The sequence below is a fragment of the Danio aesculapii genome, chromosome 1 (genome assembly GCF_903798145.1).
Source record: "Danio aesculapii chromosome 1, fDanAes4.1, whole genome shotgun sequence".
Lineage (NCBI taxonomy): Eukaryota > Metazoa > Chordata > Actinopteri > Cypriniformes > Danionidae > Danio > Danio aesculapii.
In genome coordinates, this window is record NC_079435.1 from 30339146 (window position 1) to 30360548 (window position 21403).

At 32.5% G+C, this 21403-nt stretch overlaps 1 protein-coding gene across 1 annotated transcript in view; it reads right to left on the reverse strand.

The window, feature by feature from the left end:
* The window catches only part of vps8 (VPS8 subunit of CORVET complex), a 245667-nt gene extending 224923 nt beyond the window's left edge, over positions 1 to 20744 (reverse strand). Inside the window, exons 1-12 of the mRNA XM_056458636.1 lie at positions 20566 to 20744; positions 20210 to 20278; positions 17407 to 17539; positions 17205 to 17299; positions 14930 to 14962; positions 14796 to 14850; positions 13116 to 13240; positions 12913 to 12999; positions 12756 to 12823; positions 9297 to 9450; positions 4985 to 5044; positions 2244 to 2351 (exon numbers count right to left, since the gene is read on the reverse strand). Of these exons, the coding sequence (XP_056314611.1) occupies positions 2244 to 2351; positions 4985 to 5044; positions 9297 to 9450; positions 12756 to 12823; positions 12913 to 12999; positions 13116 to 13240; positions 14796 to 14850; positions 14930 to 14962; positions 17205 to 17299; positions 17407 to 17539; positions 20210 to 20278; positions 20566 to 20637 (1059 nt within the window). The 5' untranslated portion in view covers positions 20638 to 20744. The remainder of the gene's footprint in view (positions 1 to 2243; positions 2352 to 4984; positions 5045 to 9296; positions 9451 to 12755; positions 12824 to 12912; positions 13000 to 13115; positions 13241 to 14795; positions 14851 to 14929; positions 14963 to 17204; positions 17300 to 17406; positions 17540 to 20209; positions 20279 to 20565) is intronic.
* Between the last annotated feature and the right edge of the window lie 659 nt (positions 20745 to 21403).

A 21403-nucleotide genomic window follows, 5' to 3' on the forward strand; every position in this document is an offset into this window, starting at 1 on the left:
GAAGTTATGACTAACTTTACCCCTATAGTATAATCTATTTGTCCTGAGTGAAATGGCTTATGTGAAGGAGAAAAAATAGCAAGTGTCTGTGTACGGGTGGATTATTCACAGCAGCACAAGTGACATAATACAAATTATTATTTAATACCAAATATAAATCAAATTTCCACACTCATTTCAACCCAAATTGAAGGAATGCAACAAAATTGAGCTTAATCGTACAACTAAAAAACATAACTATCAAGTACAGTTGCAATTTTAAATAAGAACCAAAATCTGGGTTTAGAGTGATATGAATAAGTAAATTATAGGAATGTAAGTAATGTTATATATTCTTAAATCACTGTGTCATTTATTTACATCCAAAATGCATGGCATTATGAGTGTGTATATGGAACTGTTTTTTGTTTTAATGTAAATTATGTTCCAGAGAATTATAAATATATAGATAGCATTTGACAAAGGACATCTTCCAGAATCTCTCCCAGGTCAGTGCTGGATTCGGCTAAAAACTCCTCAAAAAAGGAGCAGCGCCAACCAAAATAGATGAAGCTGTGGATTGTGAGCCACAACCTGTAAGTATTTTTATTTGTAAAACGGATCTATTACATGCACAGTATCTAACGTTAATGCTATGTTTTAGCAACGTTGTAAACAAGAATTTAAACAATGGGAAATACTGTTTGGCACCGTTAACAATTTAGCTACTGTAAGAATGAAAATTATCATATGTATTTGTTTATATGGCAAAACATGTTTTTTTAACCAAGAAGGCCCATACTGATTCCAAAGGCAGATACTGATTAGATCAGGGCCTGGTGTGTGGACTTTGGGGGTTTTACAATGTGGTAACATGTTGATTGATCAGTTTGTTTGTCTCAGTATTTTGGCTTTGGTCACATGGTCAAGAAAGATACAAAATAGCTGTTAAACTTTGCTTTGTCTCTTTTCCTGCTCTGCTCCCCTACTGTTCTGGAATCTATGTTCTCTGACTCTACTGCTATCAGTCTTTTTTTGAGGCCTACTCACTGCTCTTTGTCTCTCTCCCTCCCCATCTCTCTTTCTCTCTCTCTCTCAGGAAATTTTATTTTACATTTAAGCTGGGTAGAATTACTATCATATGTTTTAATCAGTTTTATCATTTTATACAGTTATTTTGTAACTCCTTTTTTTGTAAATCCTTTAATTTTCAAGTATTTGTGAATTACTTTTGATTTAACACCAACACTTAATTGCTCCATATTGCAATAAAATACAATCACATATTATCAACACTTTCCATTTTTGGAATAAGATTGCAGAAGGATGGTTTGACTAGAAAAATACAGTTTTCACTGTAGTTAAAAACCCATTCCTTAAACTACAAATTGATATTTATCTATCAACCCCTGTAAACACACACAATCTTCACTAGCGCTGCAGTGCCTCTCTATGTGAAAACTTTTACTGCAAAGATATATGAAAGTTTCATGTTCCTAACACATGCTTATTCCGAATATATGTGAAAGACACTTGTCAGATTTTATTTTAGAGAGCAGGCGTGAGGTTCAGCTGTGTCCTCTGTCTCATTTTCTGTCTGATTCAGGCACAAAGTGATACGGCTGACGGCTACTCTGACTGACAGTATTTACACAGTGCAAAAGCACAAGCTTGTAGGGGCGTGACACTTTTTTCAGGTGATGTGGAGCGATTCACGAATCACAGCACATTATGTTAGCTGATCAATCAGAGCCTCTTGAGGGTGGGCCTTTCAGAGGAACTAGGAAATATGACAGTCGTTTTCATGTTAACGGTGTAGCTGTATATAATCAAAGTAAGACGTATGAAAAAATAACGTGATTTTTTTTTTACAAATGAAGCATGAGCACATATTGCTTTGCATCTTATACACTCTGGACCACCCCTTTAAACAAACTGGTTTCTAGTGCTTGTTTACAGCAATTTTAGCACAATTTTGGTAGGTAAAAAACATTATGCAAATTAATAACAACCAGTTTCCAAAATTCTATAAAATATCTTCCTTTTTGGTTCAACAGAAGAAAAAATATTTAAAAAAGTATCCCTTTAACATCAATTTTATCTATGACATGACTTAACTGCATAATAATAATAACATCCCCAAACTCCCACCACAAGTGTGTGACCAGCCACTCAAAATGTTCAAGCATAACAGAAATGGCACACTTTAAGCATGTAAGTACCATTAATTGTATCAATTTTAAAATAGCATTGTTCAAACAGACCAGTAGGAAGTTGATGGTGTCTCCTCTACAGAAAGCCAGAACTGGGTTGATTGCTTTCTGTGCTGCCACAAACTGCCAAGCCAACAAGGGTACGCTTGCAGGATCCGTCTGCATTCAAAAACATATAAAAACACATTAGACATTTAGAATTGCAATGATTAAAGTCCAAACCAAAGACACGGTTATCCTGCTACTCCCTTGTTAGTGCTATTTAATATTCTAACCGCCACTCTTCTGCTTTTTACAATTTTTTTAGGCTGTAATTGGTATCTTTTCCTACCGGCTGAAATGAGCATCACTACACATTACACTGACTTTTCTATTAGAACAAGCTGCAAGGAAAATGTTTGGCACCTCTGAACTCCACTATAACTACAATCAATCATGCAAAGGAGAAATTGAGTGATATTTACGTGCTAATGTGCAGCTGCTCTATGTGCTCTGTAGTAAATGAATCTAATTTAGCTAAATTTAATCGAACAGAACAACCTACACACAGGCTTAAAGAAGACAACAGGCCAAATAGATGCAATTAAACTGTCACACAAAGACTTAACCCTTTTGTATGCTGCAAATGTGGACTAGTTTCAGGTTTACATTAATCTTAATAGGTAGAATTTATTTTTATTTTAAAGCAGTCTTATGTTGCTGGGATATAGCCAAAAGGCAGTGTATTTGTTAAAATTACAGATTTTTCATTTATGCCAAAAATCATTTGAATATTAAGTAAAAACTATCTTTTCTATAAGAATATAATTGCAATTTTGAATATGAACAAAAGTCTGGGTTTAGAGTGATATGAATAGGAATGCAAGTAATGTTATATATTCTTAATATCACTGTATCATTTATTTACATCCAAAATGCATGGCAGAGGCTGCTATACTACACTAATGTGTGTGTAACTGTATAAATTATAAAAAATGTACTGCAGTTAACAAAACAAGCCTCTTAATATTTAACCCCAGTGTCATGCTACGCATTAGGGCTGCACGACATTGGAAAAAACGTTGCAATATTTAGTTTTTTTATATTATTGATATATATTGTGATATCAATTTAATTTAGACAGATGGCTTAAATAGCTCAGTTTGGAAGAAAATTTATTAATATGGATTGGTTAGGATTCTGGATGGGATTGAATCAAGAATAAAATATATTAAAACAAATTACAAGTACATTTAAATACAATATAGCAAAGGTAAAAGTGAAATAAACTGTGCCGTATGGGTTTCTGGGGAGTCTAATAGCAGTTAGGTACACAAATTGAATAATCAAATGTAAAATAACATTGTTTTATAGTACATATAATTCAATAAAATTGTTATTAAAAGTTATAAATGGTCAAATGTCTTCTGACCGAATGCTCAAACACAGTCACAGTCACATTAAAAACATATGCATATAATAAACTTTCACTCCAATATGGTCAAATTTTAAGGTGGCTGCACAAACCCATGTGTTTTGATCTGTTGTGCTGGTCAACTATAGTCCCAGCATACACAACATACACTGACTGGCCACTTTATTAGGTACACCTTACTAGTACCGGGTTGGACCCCTTTTGCCTTCAGAACTGCCTTAATCCTTCTTGGCATAGATTTAACAAGTTACTGGAAATATTCCTCAGAGATTTTGCTCCATATTGACAAGATAGCATCACGCAGTTGCTGCATATTTGTCAGCTGCACATCTATGATGCGAATCTCCCGTTCCACCACATCCCAATGGTGCTCTATTAGATTGATCTGGTGACTATGGAGGCCATTTGAGTACAGTGAACTCATTGGCATATTCAAGAAACCAGTCTGAGATGATTCGCGCTTTATGACATGGTGTGTTATCCGTGAGGAAGTAGCCATCAGAAGAACTGTTTATACAAGGCAGGATGGATCCATGCTTTCATGCTGTTGATGCCAAATTCTGACCATAGAATCTGAATGTCGCAGCAGAAATTGAGACTCATCAGACCAGGCAACGTTTTTCCAATCTTCTATTGTTCAATTTTGGTGAGCCTGTACAAATTATAGCCTCAGTTTCCTGTTCTTAGCTGACAGGAGTGACACTTGGTGTGGTCTTCTGCTGCTGTAGCCCATCTGCTTCAAGGTTGGATGTGTTGTGGGTTCAGAGATGCTCTTCTGCTTACCTTGGTTGTATTGAGTGGTTATTTAAGTTACTGTTGCCTTTCTATCAGCTCTAACCAGGCCATTCTCCTCTGACCTCTGGCATCAACAAGGCATTTGTGCCCACAGACCTGCTGCACACTGGATATTTCCTCTCTTTTTTTTCAGTTTCTAATATACTGAGACCAGCCCGTCTAGCACCAACAACCATGCCACGTTCAAAGTCACTTAAATCAACTTTCCTCCCCATTCTGATGCTCGGTTTGAACTGCAGCAGATCGTCTTGACCATGTCTATATACGTAAATCCATTGAGTTGCAGCCCTATTAAGCATCATATAACTTCATTCTTTCCAATAAACATTTTTGGATCAACTGACTATTTTTTTACAAAATTGCTAGTAATGGTAGGTATGGTATATAAATGTTTAAACATGTACATTATATGTGAAGTTGAAGAGAGGAGCATGCAGCCGATAATGTACGTGCAGTGAAAACAAATACTAACATAAATCTTGTATGAAGGGGTTATAAGTTTATCTTTTAGATGTCATGTCAATAGGCTCTGAAAAAGCAATCCCACACAAACATATTCTTAGCATGAAAGGGTGTACTGCACCTTGCCGTAAGGAAACGTCATCCACACTTTGAGTGAAGGCTTCAGTCCTATCAGCAGAATCTGTCAAAATAAAGAGTTCAGAGGCTGAATAACGCTGCAGTCAGACAAAGAGCAGTCCAGTGTTTGGATGTTACTAGCCGACTGGTACATCTAATAGCCCATCTGACAATACTGATCTCACTTATTTTTATGTCAAATAAAACTTCACTTACTTAGGGTAAAGCAGTAGATTTTATAGCAAACTCACCAGATGGTATAGATTATATTAAACTCATCAGATGTTATACATTCTTTCTGTCTAAAAGCAAAATGTAAGCCAAGCCCAATTTCCACCTAATTTAATGAAGCGGCAAAAAATATACAGTGATATACACAACAGTCTGGGGTCATTAGGAGGGTTTATTATTTACTGATGAATGATCTAGAAATCATTGTCATATGCTTATCAGGTTCTCATGAAACACTTAATATATCATTTTTTTGTTGTGTTTCTTTGTATTTCATTTTGTTTCATTGCATGTCAGTTTTATAGGCGACTTGAAATCGTACACCAAGTGACAGTTGTGGACACAGCCAAAAAAAAAAACTTTTGAAGTCTTTTGAATCATGAAGCACAGAACTTTTTTTTTTTTCTAAAGCGTGATAATGGTCAATTAAACTGTTGGAAAAATCTGTTTTTGTCTTCTGAATTTAAAGATAACGTCGCAGAGAGTGACATGGAACTTTAGAGTCCTACTTCATGACTTGTTGGTTCTCATAAATATTCATGAGACACTTTCTTACTTAATTATTCAATGACAGACCATGCTGTTTTCCTGACAGACACTTCAGTTTGTGAGATCACGTACAGTGGGAGAGACTCATTCAGGTGTTTTGTAGAAATGTCTGCATAGTTTTGACACAAATGCAATTCATTCACTTCATAAGTGTAACAATTTTATAAGTATACTATATACTGTGTGTGTGTGTGTGTGTATATATATATATATATATATATATATATATATATATATATATATATATATATATATATATATATATATATATATATATATATATATATATATGTGTGTGTATTTTCCGTACAAACTTTTTGTGAAAAAAAAAGAGACAAACAGGTTTGCAACAAGCGAATGATGAGATAATTTTGAGTTTTGGGTGAACTCTTTAAGTCTTTTAAATATGTGAAGCTGCTGTGATCATCCCATTGAAATGTTTTTTAGTGAATATAGCTGCAGTTTATCTTGTATTTTTATAGGTATATTTTATAATATATTCATATATAAATATATAATAATATATAATTATATAATAATAAATTTATAAGTTTTTAAAAGTCACTTCAAAGTAAAGTACTTAGTAATCTGGTTACTTTTTTCATGAAGTAATTATTAATGTCATTAGATTACAATTTTTCAGTAGATATTATGTAGATATTTTATTACTACATATTATGTTGTTTAAAACAGAAAGAATGATGATTTTCATGTGTTTATTAAGCAGTTTTACTTAGTTTTTTTTCAATATTATAATCATCCTATGGCTTACACTACATTTCTGAAACTCAAAAACCACAGCAACACCAAGGTAATTGTTTTCAATTTCCAGTGAATATATAAATTAATGTGATGAAATGAACTAAGAGATCAAATGAACACTTTAGGTGAAACTATTACATTAATTATTGTGATAAATTATATTTATAGATTGCTATCTGGCAAGAAAAAATATTAAAGGGACAATTCGCCCAGAAATGGAAAATGGAAATTACTCACACTGACAATTACTCACAATGTTTTTTACATTTTTTTTTCTCCATAAGATATTTAGAAAAATGCTTTAAACTGGTAATCATACCGTTTTTCCTACTTTGGATGTCAATGGCTACTGGTTTAAAAAAAATTTCGAAATATCTTTTCTTCTGTTCAAAAGAAAAAAAAAATGCATAAAGCTTTGGAACCACCTGATGATCAGTAAATAATTAAATTTAGATTTTTTGTGAACTGTCTCTTAGGGGTGCACAATATATCGTTTCACCATCGATATCGCAATCATTTGCAATAGTCACATCGCGAATACATGCAATGTTAAGTCTGGATTATAAATTATCATTACACAAGAGTTTTGTGAGGCCTGTGACTGTATGTGGATTTTAAAGGCATAAACACATAAGAATCTGTACCATTTGTAATTTTGAAACAATAATAACGATTTTTTTTTTAATTGTTTACACAACGAAGACTATGCAATATTATTTTACATTTGATTATTCAATTACTTGTAGATTGTTTATGATATATTATGCAGATGCATTCCTGTACAGAATTATCCCAATCAATCTTAAATTATATATTTTTTCCAATTAAAAAATTCCTGGAAATAGGTAAAAAATAAAAGTTTTTTTTTTTACATATAGCCTAATGTAAAAATTAAACTCATAAAATTAGTTCAATTAAACTCTTAGATTTAAACTGCGCCTAGGTTACCCCTTTTTCCAGAATTAATACAAGTCTTTTGTGTCTCCAGAATGTGTCTGTAAAGTTTTAGCTCAAAACACCCATCATATTATTTATTATACCTTTCACAAGTTTCTATTTTATAGCTCTAAGCATCAGGTAGCGTTTTTTGTGAACTGTGCCTTTAAGGCTAGGCCTTCACACCCACCATTTCCACGTGCCTGCCAGTGTGCCTTAATCTCCTCTCTCAGCTGCGTCAGACAACAGACAGACAAGAAGGAAGCAGATCTCACATAACGTTTGTGAGAAATACTACACTAAGAACTTTACCAATGAGATGCTTTTGGGTTGTGGAGTTGCAACGATGAGTGACACACAATGTCATTACAAAGTTCACACACAAACACACACACACACACACAGAGAGACACAGACAGTACGCGCGTTTAGCTTTGCACTCTTTTTGCACGCAAATGTGACAGGATACAGGCTAATATCCACTGCTGTATGGATGATTGTTATGTTAATGTAAAAAGTAAACCTGATTTAATCTCTGAGCGAGTCATTCATAGTGAGTCACTTAATTCATTTATAAATTAGCCTATTTAAATTAATCTGAATTAACAATTCAGTGGCAAAGATAGAGATTTGGCGCCACCCATTGGACATTTTGGTTTTAATGTATTTTAGTCAGAAATAATGTAATATTCTTAAATATAGGGAAAAATCTGATCATTCAAATAAATATAAATGTAAGGTTAAATATGGCATCTTAGATGTGAAAAGAAGATATTTAAAAGAGGTAGCATTTCAGTGTTGAGAATGGGCTTTGGGCAAATATATCATTAAAATTGTCCTTAAAATACTATATGTTATGCTGTACTATAGAATATTGTAACAAATAGCATCTTATATAATTTGATAAAGACGTGTGTTCATGTGAATATGTCATTTACCACTGTTGTAAAATGCTGGGACAGTTTGTAAAATGCTGGGACAGTTTGAAAATGCACTTGGAAAGAGCTTGAAAAGTATCTTAATGTGACTTTGGTAAAGGTGTAAGAGCCCTGTGTCTTTTGAAATAACCCATCAGAGGTTATAGTATAGGTCAGAATCAACTGTTATCCCTCCAAACACCAAAAACGTAAATAAAATACACATACACCAACCAGTAAACTCACACAGCTCTGTGATTGGCCAAAATGCTTAGTTTGTTTTTTATGGTGATCGTGTACTCTTCCCCTCTGATCACTCCTGACCAACTTTCTGCTGAATCTGAATTTCACGATCTGAATTTCTGGTTTGGAGTTTTAGAATATTGAATTTGATGTTCTGAATTTTTTCATTTTGAAAACTTGATATTGTATTTTTACAAACTGGATATCTGCAGTCTATAAATTCAGAATGCAAAAAATCTGAAGTTTGAAAATGCCTATAAAAATGTCTTTAAAAATTCTGCCTTAAAAAATTCAGTTGTCTTAAATTTCAGATGTTCAATATTCAAGTTATGAATTTCAAATTCAAATTAAGAAATTCAAATTCAAAAAAATTTTAATGGCATATAAAAATTCAGATCTAAATTACAATTGTCAATAATTCAAATAAACACAAATAAAATTCAGATTGTTTTGGCATATTATTAGCACCATAATCTAGTGAAATTGTATTCATAATCACAAGAATAAAAAATATTTTCTCCAATATCATGCAGCCCCAATAATAATATTTTTGTGTGTAAAATATGAATAACGAACATAACACAATTATTTAGATGGTACAATACAATGGGAACAAAACTGTATTATGGAACCCATAGACATTTGGGAAGTGAAACTGTAGTGTTTCTAAGAGTTTACCTTGGTGAGTGACGCCATGGCCAGCAGGGAGTACTGGGTAATGGGATGATCTTTGAGTTCAGCTCCAGCATGTAGAGGTTCAACACAGCACACCTCACCTTTGGAACCACTGAATAAACACCTGGATTCACATGTCCTCATCCCCATCACCCTCCTAGACAAAGAGAGAAAGACATGTGAGTGCATTCATAATGCTTTAGCACTTTAATAGAGTCCTGGCAATACTGTAACAAATGATAGGTGCACGACAGGTTTTAAGGATGATTTTTATCACTCAACAAAGGCATTCAGAGGAGAATGAATGAACAATTGTTCCAATAAGGCATGAAAGACTATAGTCATAACACTATTCATCAACTAACACAGATTTTTGCGGATCACTTGGAGTTTGAAAGAAAGGTTTAACAGGTCTAATTTCAACCACAGAGAGGGAATTAAGAATATAGGATTCCTGGGTAAATCTTAACATAACACAGGTTCAGTTCATCACTGTTAAAATAAAAAAATATATACACTATACTTGATGCTAATTGCATTGTATTTACAGGGTTTCTGCATGTTTCACCAAGTCAAATTTAAGATTTTTTAAGCCCATTTTGAATGAAATGTCAGACTTATAGAAAAAAAAAAATGCTAAGGGCGTTTTCTAAGGGCCAGAGGAAAATATCTGTACTTGCCCCATTAAAATTCAAAACCTTATTTATAAACAAATGTTATTTTAAGAAAGATAATTCAACCTAATTGGATAATAGACTTTAAAAATGTAACTTTTGTTAAATGTTTTTTGTAGATAAATTGTTGGTTTTTAAGACCTGTTTAAAAATATTTAAGACCTGCAACAACATATTTTAGTTATTTTGTTTTTAAAACTTGTTTTGTTTTTGAAATTGAAGAAAATGTAAGAATTTTCAAGACCCCACGAACATTCTGTGTATATATATATATTGTGTATACATATATATATATATATATATATATATATATATATATATATATATATATATATATATATATATACACAATATATATACACACAATATATATATATATATATATATATATATATATATATATATATATATATATATATATATATATATATATACACAATATATATACACACAATATATATATATATATATATATATATATATATATATATATATATATATATATATATATATATATATATATATATATATATATATATATATATATATATATATATATATACACAGGGTGTTTGTGGGGTCTTGAAAATTCTTACATTTTCTTCAATTTCAAAACAAAACAAGTTTTAAAAACAAAATAACTAAAATAACTGATTTATTTTATCTTTGCCATGATGACAGTAAAAAAATATTTTTCATTATATTTTTCAAGACACTTCCATAAAGCTTAAAGTGACATTTAAAGGCTTAACTAGGTTGATTAGGCTAACCAGGCAGGTTAGGGCAATTAGGCAAGTTACAATGGTTTTTCTGTAGACTATCAGGGAAAAAATTGCTAAAAGGTGCTAATAATTTGACCTTAAAATGGGTTTTTAAAAAAATAAAAAACTGCTTTTATTCTTTTATTCTATTGCTTTTATAAAATAAAACAAATAAGACTTTCTCCAGAAGAAAAAACATTATCAGACATCTGTGAAAATTATAAATTGGAGTTGCGTCACGCCATGGCGCCTTTGCTATTTACATGGCGGACTTTGTAAGTGGAAAAACTGAATGGAAAAACTGAATGCTTCACTAACGAGATAACAGTTTAACAGACCATCTGCGTAGGGATAAAAAATGAGCCTCCTCCATTCGGCCTCTTAACTTTGTCTTTACTTTACTTTTACTCTATACTTTACTCCTTTACTTTCGTGGATAAGGAAACGGTGTTGTACGCACTTGTCATTGATTAACCCACATATTTAATTTAGTTTGTTAAGCTCAAAGATTTGTTTCAAAACTATTTCTAAATTCAGTTCTAATTTCCAGCAAACAAATAAATGAACAATAACAATGAAGAGTCATATCCAAAAACATGCCTATTCTTAGGCCCCATATGGCGATGCATATACGTCTCCAAAACCCAACAGTTGGACAAATCTTTTTATTAAAACAAATCTAAATATTTATATAATAAATAATACTGCTAATAATAATAACATTATTATAGGAATGCAAATTGTCATGAATAAACTGAAAAAAAAGTCCCCTGGACATGAAGAAGACATGGAGGTAGTATTTTTTTTATATCTATGCAGAAAAATAATAATTCATGTAACATTTTTATCCTTTAGTTATTTTTTTATTTATATATATATATATATATATATATATATATATATATATATATATATATATATATATATATATATATATATATATATATATATATATATATATATATATATATATATATAAGATATTTGCGTATTGCTGTACATCCAGTGTGTATTAAGCGTATGAACCTGCATAGGCACATAACTTTACGCGTTCTACACTGGACTTTAGGCCAGCTTTTACTTGGTCAATTGCAAAGTCTATTTCAGTTCCACAAAATAGTAACACGCCAACAACGTGCCTTAACATATCTCCTGTATAGACCTGCACACCCATGAGTCCACAAACAAATCACGGCAAACACGTCTGCTGCCTTATTGCGCCGGGTGTATGATAGGGCCAAACATAGCAGATCTTGCAATGTGATGATAGCAGATGCACACATTGCAATATCGATGCTGAAACAATATATCGTGCAGCCGTATATAATATCTAAATACAAATAAACATTTTTTTCAAATATATGCATCCATATGTGTATTTATATATACACAATACACACAAATATACTATGTCAAAGCAAACGTTTATTTTGGTTTATACATATTATATATAATCCAGAATAAAAGTTATTTTTATCATAAAAAAGACATAATATAGAATGCAATTAGCATCAAGCAAAAGGAAACCAGTGCATAATATATTGTTTTTGCATTTAATCACAATGCAGTGTGCTTACATTTAACAAAACACATTTCAGAGTGGAATGACACAAAAACACAGCCGGGGAAGAAAAATAGTATTTTAAAATAATACAGAGGATAAAATTAAAGCATTACTGATATCATACATACAATTATTTTTCTTTATTTATTAAGTTGATTTAATTACATAATTTAATTTGCATGCAAAAAAGTACAAAAAACTATAAAACTAAATTACCTGCTTCACCTAATTAACAACGCTTTTCAAGTTTGTTTAAAGGGAAAATGGGTAAAACACTTTTGTATTGCAACCAGCCATTGGGGTGTTGTAAGACTAGAATAGATGAAGCTCTACTGCCCCCTGCCCACCAGTTAATTTTTTACAATATTCATTTTACAAATCACTTTAAATTCACTTTAACAGTGCACAAATATGCTTCAGTTTGTTCAAAGCATTGTTCTTAAGCTTTCAAAGCATCTCTCACCTGAATGACAGCTCAAAAACTGATCCGCCACTGTCATTACACACAGCCAGCGCTGGGTGGTCAGTGAACTACGGAAAGAGAGAAAAATGCTTTATTAAATTTGAACGAACAACAAAACATACAGTACATAGTACATACAAAACATGACGTGCAGTACTTTCACATGTAGTATGGCAGTGCCAGGTGGATGGGCATCAGTAATAGTGCGCAGCAGCTTCCCATTGGCCAGATCCCACATGGTGATCTGTATAAAAAACAAACAGAGATATTCCAATAAACACACACCTGAACATGAGGACAGACATCATTATTTATTTGTAATTTATGTTGATTTTAAGTTTATGGATTTGTGCCGCTTACTTGTCCTTTGGCAAAGCCACACAGCAGTCGTGTGCAGTCGTGATTAATGCTGAGAGCCGACACAGCACCATATTCTGCTCCCGTCGCTGTAGTGCCCAGACACAGACGCAGAGCCTGGTTCTGATCTAAATTCAAAAGATACAGATTAGACAAAAACTGAAGACTAAAAAAGAATTATGTTTTATCAGGCATGTAATTCAACAAATAACACAAACAGTGCTTTGTGTTTTTGCTTTTTTTAAAAAACATCCAAATGCAGCCGCAAGCAAAACACAAACAAGAAGCGTGCAAACAGCCATGGCAAACTTCTCAGTTCATGTCATTCTACTATATTTTAGTTGGTTTAGCATGCTCTGAGGTCATTTCACATTAGACGATGCAAGCAGCATTTTTACCACTAAAAAAAGAAGTCTCAAAATAAATTAAGATAAATAAACAAAATTAATTAACAAAAATAACATTAAATAATGTTTATTTTATTTTAAATACTTGATCTTTTTCAGCAAAATCATGGTGTCAGTGCAAAACAAGTGTAAACGCTTTAATCCGAAACCATTGGAAACCTTGAAAAATATATTCAACATTTCAAACTTCTGGATTGCTGAAAAATTTATTAATTATTTTCATTTATAATTAATAAATGATTATTTTATTTTAATTATAAATATAGCTGCAAGAAGCAATTATCGGGGCCAAGCAGCCCAGCGGCCACCTCATATACAAGTGCGGCAACAAGCTGGAAAATTCTATAACTTTTTGCCATTATAGTCTGAGCCAAATTTGCTGGAAATTGGGCTAATGATCTAAGGAGAGTTCAAAACAACAGATTTTCAAGAACTAACTCAAGATGGTGGACAGGAAGTAGTGTCAATTAGGGAATCATTTATATAAATTTTCTCTGTATGATATATTTTGTATGATTTCTATTGATCGAATTTAATTGTCAATTTTACCCAGAAGGTGGTGCAAACTGATGTAGTTTGGTCAATGAAAGGTCTAGATCACACACATTAATTTTGGTTTCAATACTTCAAACCATTGCTGTGATTCAGCCTGTGATGTCATCTGGCAGCATTGCATCAAGTTTGCGCATGTGCTAAATGACAACAGTTTTGTCTATCAACATGAATTCCAGAAATTTTTGTCTACATTGTCTGAAGATGATCCAAGTCAAATTTGGTGAAGATTAGACCAATGGTTTCATTGTTAGTTTATGACTGTTTTGTTTTCTTTTTTTAGAAACACACTACACTACATGCTATATGGTTTCCGCATTGTATATGGTTATATTGTGCAGCTTGTGTGCCACTTTTGCTTTGCTTACATGTCCAGTGTGAAAAGTGTATTACTGCGTAGCAATGTTAAACATGATGGAATGGAAACAAATTTAAAACTGCAGTGAAAACACATCTTGTACCTTACTGATACATTACCTTTTCCTGAACATCCCACACAAGAAAAGCCAAGGCAGAGAAATAGTCCCATAGTGGTTTAAAATACTCATTTTCTAACAATAATAGTTACAAAAGCTGCATTTCAATTTTTTTATGTTAATTAACTATTGCATTGTGATTAGCAAAGTGTAATATATTGCTATGATTAATCATAAGGCATATCCTTGTGCACAAACCTAACTTTGATTCCACTTCAGTGTCATTTGTCCGTGAATGACAAGCTTACCAAACACTAAGGCCAGACCATGAGATGTTCCTACAGCAATCACACTTGAAACAGTCTGCAAATACAAAAGCATTTCAGAGAAGAAGAAATGAGAAAAGAAATCATTACAAATCACAAGAAAGATATATACTCACTATCGCTGTGGGCAAGCCAGCATCAACTTTATCCTGAAGGGAGATGGAAACAGTAAAAGCACAGAACAAGAAAGTGATCAACACAATTTCAAAAGCATAAAAGATTTAATACAGAAATAATTAAATGAGACTGTGAGCAATTCATGAATGAAAAATAAAATCTTACTACCTTTTTATTTTAGCTGAATCAAATGAACATTTTTGTCATGTCAACCTACATTATTTAAACTGACTAAAATATTAGTTTTTTTCAACTGCTTACACACATTTTCAAAACAGTGTCCCCCTTTTTTTCAAAACTCTACATACAATTCTCAAAACTGCACACACAAAATGCTCACATCTCCTTCTAAATGTAACACTGCATTCAAAATGCCATTAACAAATGTCAGAATGAAGCATTTGCATCAAATGGCAAACACATCTTTCATAATATAACACTTTTGGATATAGCATGTCAACACTGCTGTTCTAAATCTAAAGCTCTTTGCTCTTTCATATGCTTCTATCTACAATTCAATACAATGTTCTACAGTAACAGTAATCTGTTGAGAGGAGTAACAGGTAGCATTTTGATTGGTTGCGTTTGGAAAAGGAAAAAAGCAAGTAGCCTCTTGTACGATTTTTGTGCTTTAGGTAGAGAATTGTGTGTAGCATTTTGAAAAAGTGTTTTTTTTCAAGGCTGAGAAATAGCTTCTTGTTTTGGAGATTTGCTGTGTAGTTTTGCATTTTGAGTGAGAGGTTTCAGAAAATTGTGTGACATGAAAAGATTTTGTGCATAAGCAGTTGGAAAAAGCTGCAAGTTAAACTTTGTGTAATAAAAAAATACTAATTTGTTTATTAAAATGTAAAAAAAAAAGAATTGGCTGAATGTAGGTAGAATACAAAACACATTTACAATGATTCAGAATGAACAAGCAAAGAGCAATATTCATACAGAATTTATTAACATTCATTCATTCATTCATTTTCTTGTTAGCTTAGTCCCTTTACTAATCTGGGGTCGCCACAGTGGAATGAACCGCCAACTTATCCAGCATTTGTTTTACGCAGCGGATGCCCTTCCAGCCACAACCCATCTCTGGGAAACATCCACACACACTCATTCATAATCATACACTACGGACAATTTAGCCTACCCAATTCACCTGTACCACATGTACCACAATTTAGCCTACCCAATTCACCTGTACCACATGTCTTTGGACTGTGGGGGAAACTGGAGCACCCCGAGGAAACCCACGTGAACGCAGGGAGAACATGCAAACTCCACACAGAAACGCCAACTGGCCCAGCCGAGGCTCGAACCAGCGACCTTCTTGCTGTGAGGCGACAGCACTATCTACTGCGCCACTGCGTTGCCCTATTAACATTCAATAATGCATATTTACTGTAAGAAGTTATATTTTATTTAAAATTTCATAAAGGTCCATGAACTAATATGAACATGAACATTACTAAACTAATATTAACCAAGGTTAATATGGGCCAATAAAACTAGTTTTTTTGATAATGCACTTAATGCATTAAATAATGTTAATAAATGTGACCTTATTTTAATGTTATAAAAATATTTAATGAACAAAAAAAATCAAAAAATGCTGTTTGTTCAAACTAAGCTGAAACAATAGAATTCTTGTGGATTTTTTTTTTTTTTTGGAGACAACGTAATTGTTTTATGTTCAATCCACTTAACTCTGTAGAATTTAAGGTTAACCTAATTTCATCATGTTGTCCTAACTCGAATTTCATTCATTCATTCATTCATTCATTCATTCATTCATTCATTCATTCATTTTCTTTTCGGCTTAATGCCTTTATTAATCAGGGGTCGCCACAGCGGAATGAACCGCCAACTTGTCCAGCATGTTTTACGCAGCGAATGCCCTTCCAGCTGCAACCCATCACAGGGAAACACCCATACACTCTCATTCACACACATACACTACGGACAATTTTAGCTTACCCAATTCACCTGTACCGCATGTCTTTGGACTTGTGGGGAAACCGGAGCACTCGGAGGAAACCCACGTGAGCGCGGGGAGAACATGCAAACTCCACAAGAAATGCCAACTGACCCAGCCGAGGCTCGAGCCAGCGAACTTCTTGCTGTGAGGCGACAACACTACCTACTGCGCCACCGTGTCACCCCTAACTCAAATTTATTGTGTGGAACACTTTTTTTATAGTGTAGTCATCAAATACACAACATATTTAAACACAGTTTATGTAGTACAGCATTGTGTAGCAGTGGATGAAGTATTATTCCTCTTACTGCAGCAGATACTATCTGAGCTGAGATGCCCTTCAGCACATTGCGTCTAAGAACAGATCCGTGCACTGTAGCATTAGTTTCCACTGCTTTCCTCCTCCTGAGGGGAACATACACAGAATAATAACTCAAATGAAAATACTTCTTTAACAGCCAAATAAAAACCACAACAGGGCAAAAACAACAATATAAAGGAAGTGCGCGTTCCTCTTTAAGTGTGTTCGGTCTCCACTGTCAGAGCTGGCCAGGGAAGAGGTCTCACATGAGTGGGCATCAATGTTCTCAGTGTTCAAAAGACATGTGTCCTCTAAAATGAATGGCTCATCCTCATCTTCAGGCTGAAAATAAATAAAAGAGCATTGACAAATAAATAGGTAGTGTGCTACAATAAATACAAGGCACTCCTACTTGCAAAAGCATGATTTTGTCATCACTAGTTTTGGGTGTTTCTCTTGCGTTTTGGGTAGTTTATTATTAATCTAACTTAGATTTTAAACTTATTATTGTGTGCCTAAAAACTCAGTCTTTCCATAAATGACTTGCGATTTATATATTTTTTCTAAAAGCATTTTAAATACATATATTCATCTGTTGTAAATCTCTGTTCATAGCTAATACAACCTCTATATAATGTTGATAGTACATCCATCTGTAAATATCATCATAGTTTTCTATAATTGCACTTTATAACTTATAGCTATATGCTGCTATTGCACTACTGGTTAGACCTAAACTGCATTTCGTTGCCTTGTACTTGTATATGTTTAATGACAATAAAGTTGAATCTAATCTAATCTAATCTAAAATGTGTGAATGCATGTAATGTCTGCTAAATTCAAAGATGTTGAAAAAATGCACGAAAATAAATGATAAATATATAATATAAAAATGCTATAAAACACTACGAAAAGCTATTTATCACCATCACATACACTATGTAAAAATATTAAAAAGAAAATAATTCTACGAATTAATTTTAAAAAATTAATAATTGAATTAAAATTTAAAATGTATAACCAATTTTACATTTTAGAATAAAAAGGTTTTTCCTGTTGAACACTAAACAAAATATTCCACTATATATACAGTTAAAGTCAGAATTATTAGCCCCCCTGTTAATTTTTTTCTCCAATTTCTGTTTAACGTAGAGAAGATTTTTTTTCAACACATTTCTAAACATAATAGTTTTAATAACTCATTTCTAATAACTGATTTATTTTATCTTTGTCAAGATGACAGTAGATAATATTTTACTAGATATTTATCAAGAGACTTCTATACAGCTTAAAGTGACATTTAAATGCTTAACTAGGTTAATTAGGTTAACTAGGCAGGTTAGGGTAATTAGGCAAGTTATTGTATAATGATGGTTTGTTCTGTAGACTATCGAAAAACAATCTGGCTTAAAAGGGGCTAATAGTTTTGAACAAAAAATGGTGCATAAAAAATTTAAAGCTGCTTTTATTCCAGCCGAAAAAAAAACAACTAAGACTTTCTCCAGAGGAAAAAAATATTATTAGACGTACTGTGAAATTTTCCTTGCTCTGTTAAACATCATTTGGAAAACATTAAAAAAAAAAAATAATCAAAGAGGAGCTAATAATTCTGACTTTAACTGTATATAAATATTTGAGTCTCTAAAGAATGTTGAGGGGGAAAACAGCTATTGACTTCCATAGAATGTTTTGTTGCTGCTGTGGATATCAATAACTACTTTTTACCAAACATTCTTCAAAATAAGTTCTTTTGTATTGAACAGGAGAAAGGCACTCAAACAGTTTGGGAACAAGTGAATGATGAGTAAATGGTGACAGAATTTTCATCCATCCCTTGAACGATGTTACAGTTTTCTTTTGGAACGTTCTGATCAATCGGCCAGAGATTGCTATTGGTCAATAATCAATTTTTTTTCTCTATCGGTTCTCGCTAATCTTGCCAATCTCATGAAACGATCGCAAGTATTTGTGTTAGTTGGAGATGAGCAAAATATTGGAATGACCTTGCATGTATTTAGAACTTTTTACACATAAAAAACGTTCTGTGTTTTCGACAATATTTCAAGTTCACTAAAACCTGGCTGGAATAAAAAAAATTAAACATGTATATTTAATAATTAGATTAGATTAGATTCAATTTATTGTCATCACACATGTACAAGTACAAGGCAACGAAATGCAGGTGTACAGGTGAATAATTTAAGTTTCTGTAATATTACAGCATATTATTATACATAAGGCCTATTTTCTTTAGTGAAGAAGTAATGGGTGTGTGCATTTTTAACTTCTTATGCATCAAATATGCACTCCTAAATTTTTCTTGATTGAGACGTGTTGAATTCTTCTTTCATCATTTGCAATGTTTCCAAACTGCAATATTAGTTATACTTCTTACCAATATTTGTATCTGTTTTATCTATTATTTTCTGTAAAGCTGCTTCTGGCCATGACATGTTCACACCTAAATGGCTATAAGAGACACGTTTAAGGCATTATATGCAACATCCTTAATAAATTATCTTAGGTAAGGAGAGATCTCCAATTAAATATCATACTTAGAGGGAAAATATGCTTAATGCATTATAAAGCTTGAAGCATTAGAAACGGTACTTGGTATCGACTGATCACCATGACAAACAATCGACACTTGGTATCGGCTGCAAATTTCCTGATCAAAGCATCCCTAGTTTTTGTGTCATTTTAATTTAGCATATTATTTTAATCTAGGGGCAAACTATCCCTTTCATTTCTTCACAAATCATTTTAATCATTTGATTTAATGGATAAGTGTATAATATAACATAATGATTTGTTTATAATATCTTCTTCTCCCCATAATTCTCATACACCCATTTACATATACTTGGTTTCATAATTGTATCTACCTATAGTTATGAAACGTTGAAAAGAGCATAAAGGTGCGTCCTAACCTTCGACTGGTGTATCTGCACATCTAGTATCTTGAGGGTGTTGATAGAGAACTATAAATAATGCAGATAGTCTGATACTGACCTCATTTAGGATGCTTTCTAGGGTCGGAGGTGTGTCCACTTGAGGGATGTCAAACTCTTTATCGTCAATCTACAATGTAAATGCATGTTTAATATTAAAACGCACATGTATCAAGGTACCGACCTATAGGTGCAGAGGATCCTCACCATACATACAATATAACAACAATAACACAATACAAAAACATGTAACGGTTATGCCAAAATCAATCACGACCTCGGTGACTAACGTAAAAGAAAGAAGCATGAATAAAGCGCACCGATCTAATAAACTGTAAATAAGCTAAACAATTATTAACAAAAAAATAATTAACACACTAATTGTCACTGAATCAGCTTAGTCAATCTCAGACGTACCGCCTCTATTTCCATTAAATTGAGCTGTGATGACGCAGAAACAAGACTCCGACAGTCTGGAGACTCAGCCATCGTACTATCATAGATCAGCTCTCGGGTAAAATATCATCTATGTTATATGTTTATCAGCTGTAGTCAAAATGCACTGCAGCAACAAACTACATCCTAGATGTTGTCGGAAAAGGCGGGACTTCACGGCAAACGTAACCTTTCCACTTCCTGTTAATGAAAAGACGTGACTTTTAATAAAATATTATTTCCATCGTACGATATCAGTGTCATTTGTATACATTTTTATATTGGTAGATTTTCTTCTTACTACCTGTCTTTATTAAGTGGTAATTTTACTATATTAGACTTAAGGTTACATAAAAAACACCAAATGCCCTGTGTTATTATTATTATTATTATTATTATTATTATTATTATTATTATTATTATTATTATTATTATTATTATTGTTATTATTATTATTATTATTATTATTATTATATTTGTGTGTTGTTGTTGTTGTTGTTGTTGTTGTTGTTGTTGTTGTTGTTGTTGTTGTTCATAAATTACTTTATCAGTTAATTATATAAAATAAGTCTTCACAAAACTCCATCATCGTTGTAATTAAATACAAATCTGAATAGAAAGGGAGTAGAATAGAAATAGAAATACAGATTTTTTTTATTAATACCGTTTTCTTAAAAACACATTATTATTATTATGATTTATTATTATTATTATACTGTATATTTAATTATTTATTCATTTAAGTTGTATACAAGATAAGTATGCAATCATATATATCACAAGTTTTTTTCCTTCATCACACAGACACACACACACACAC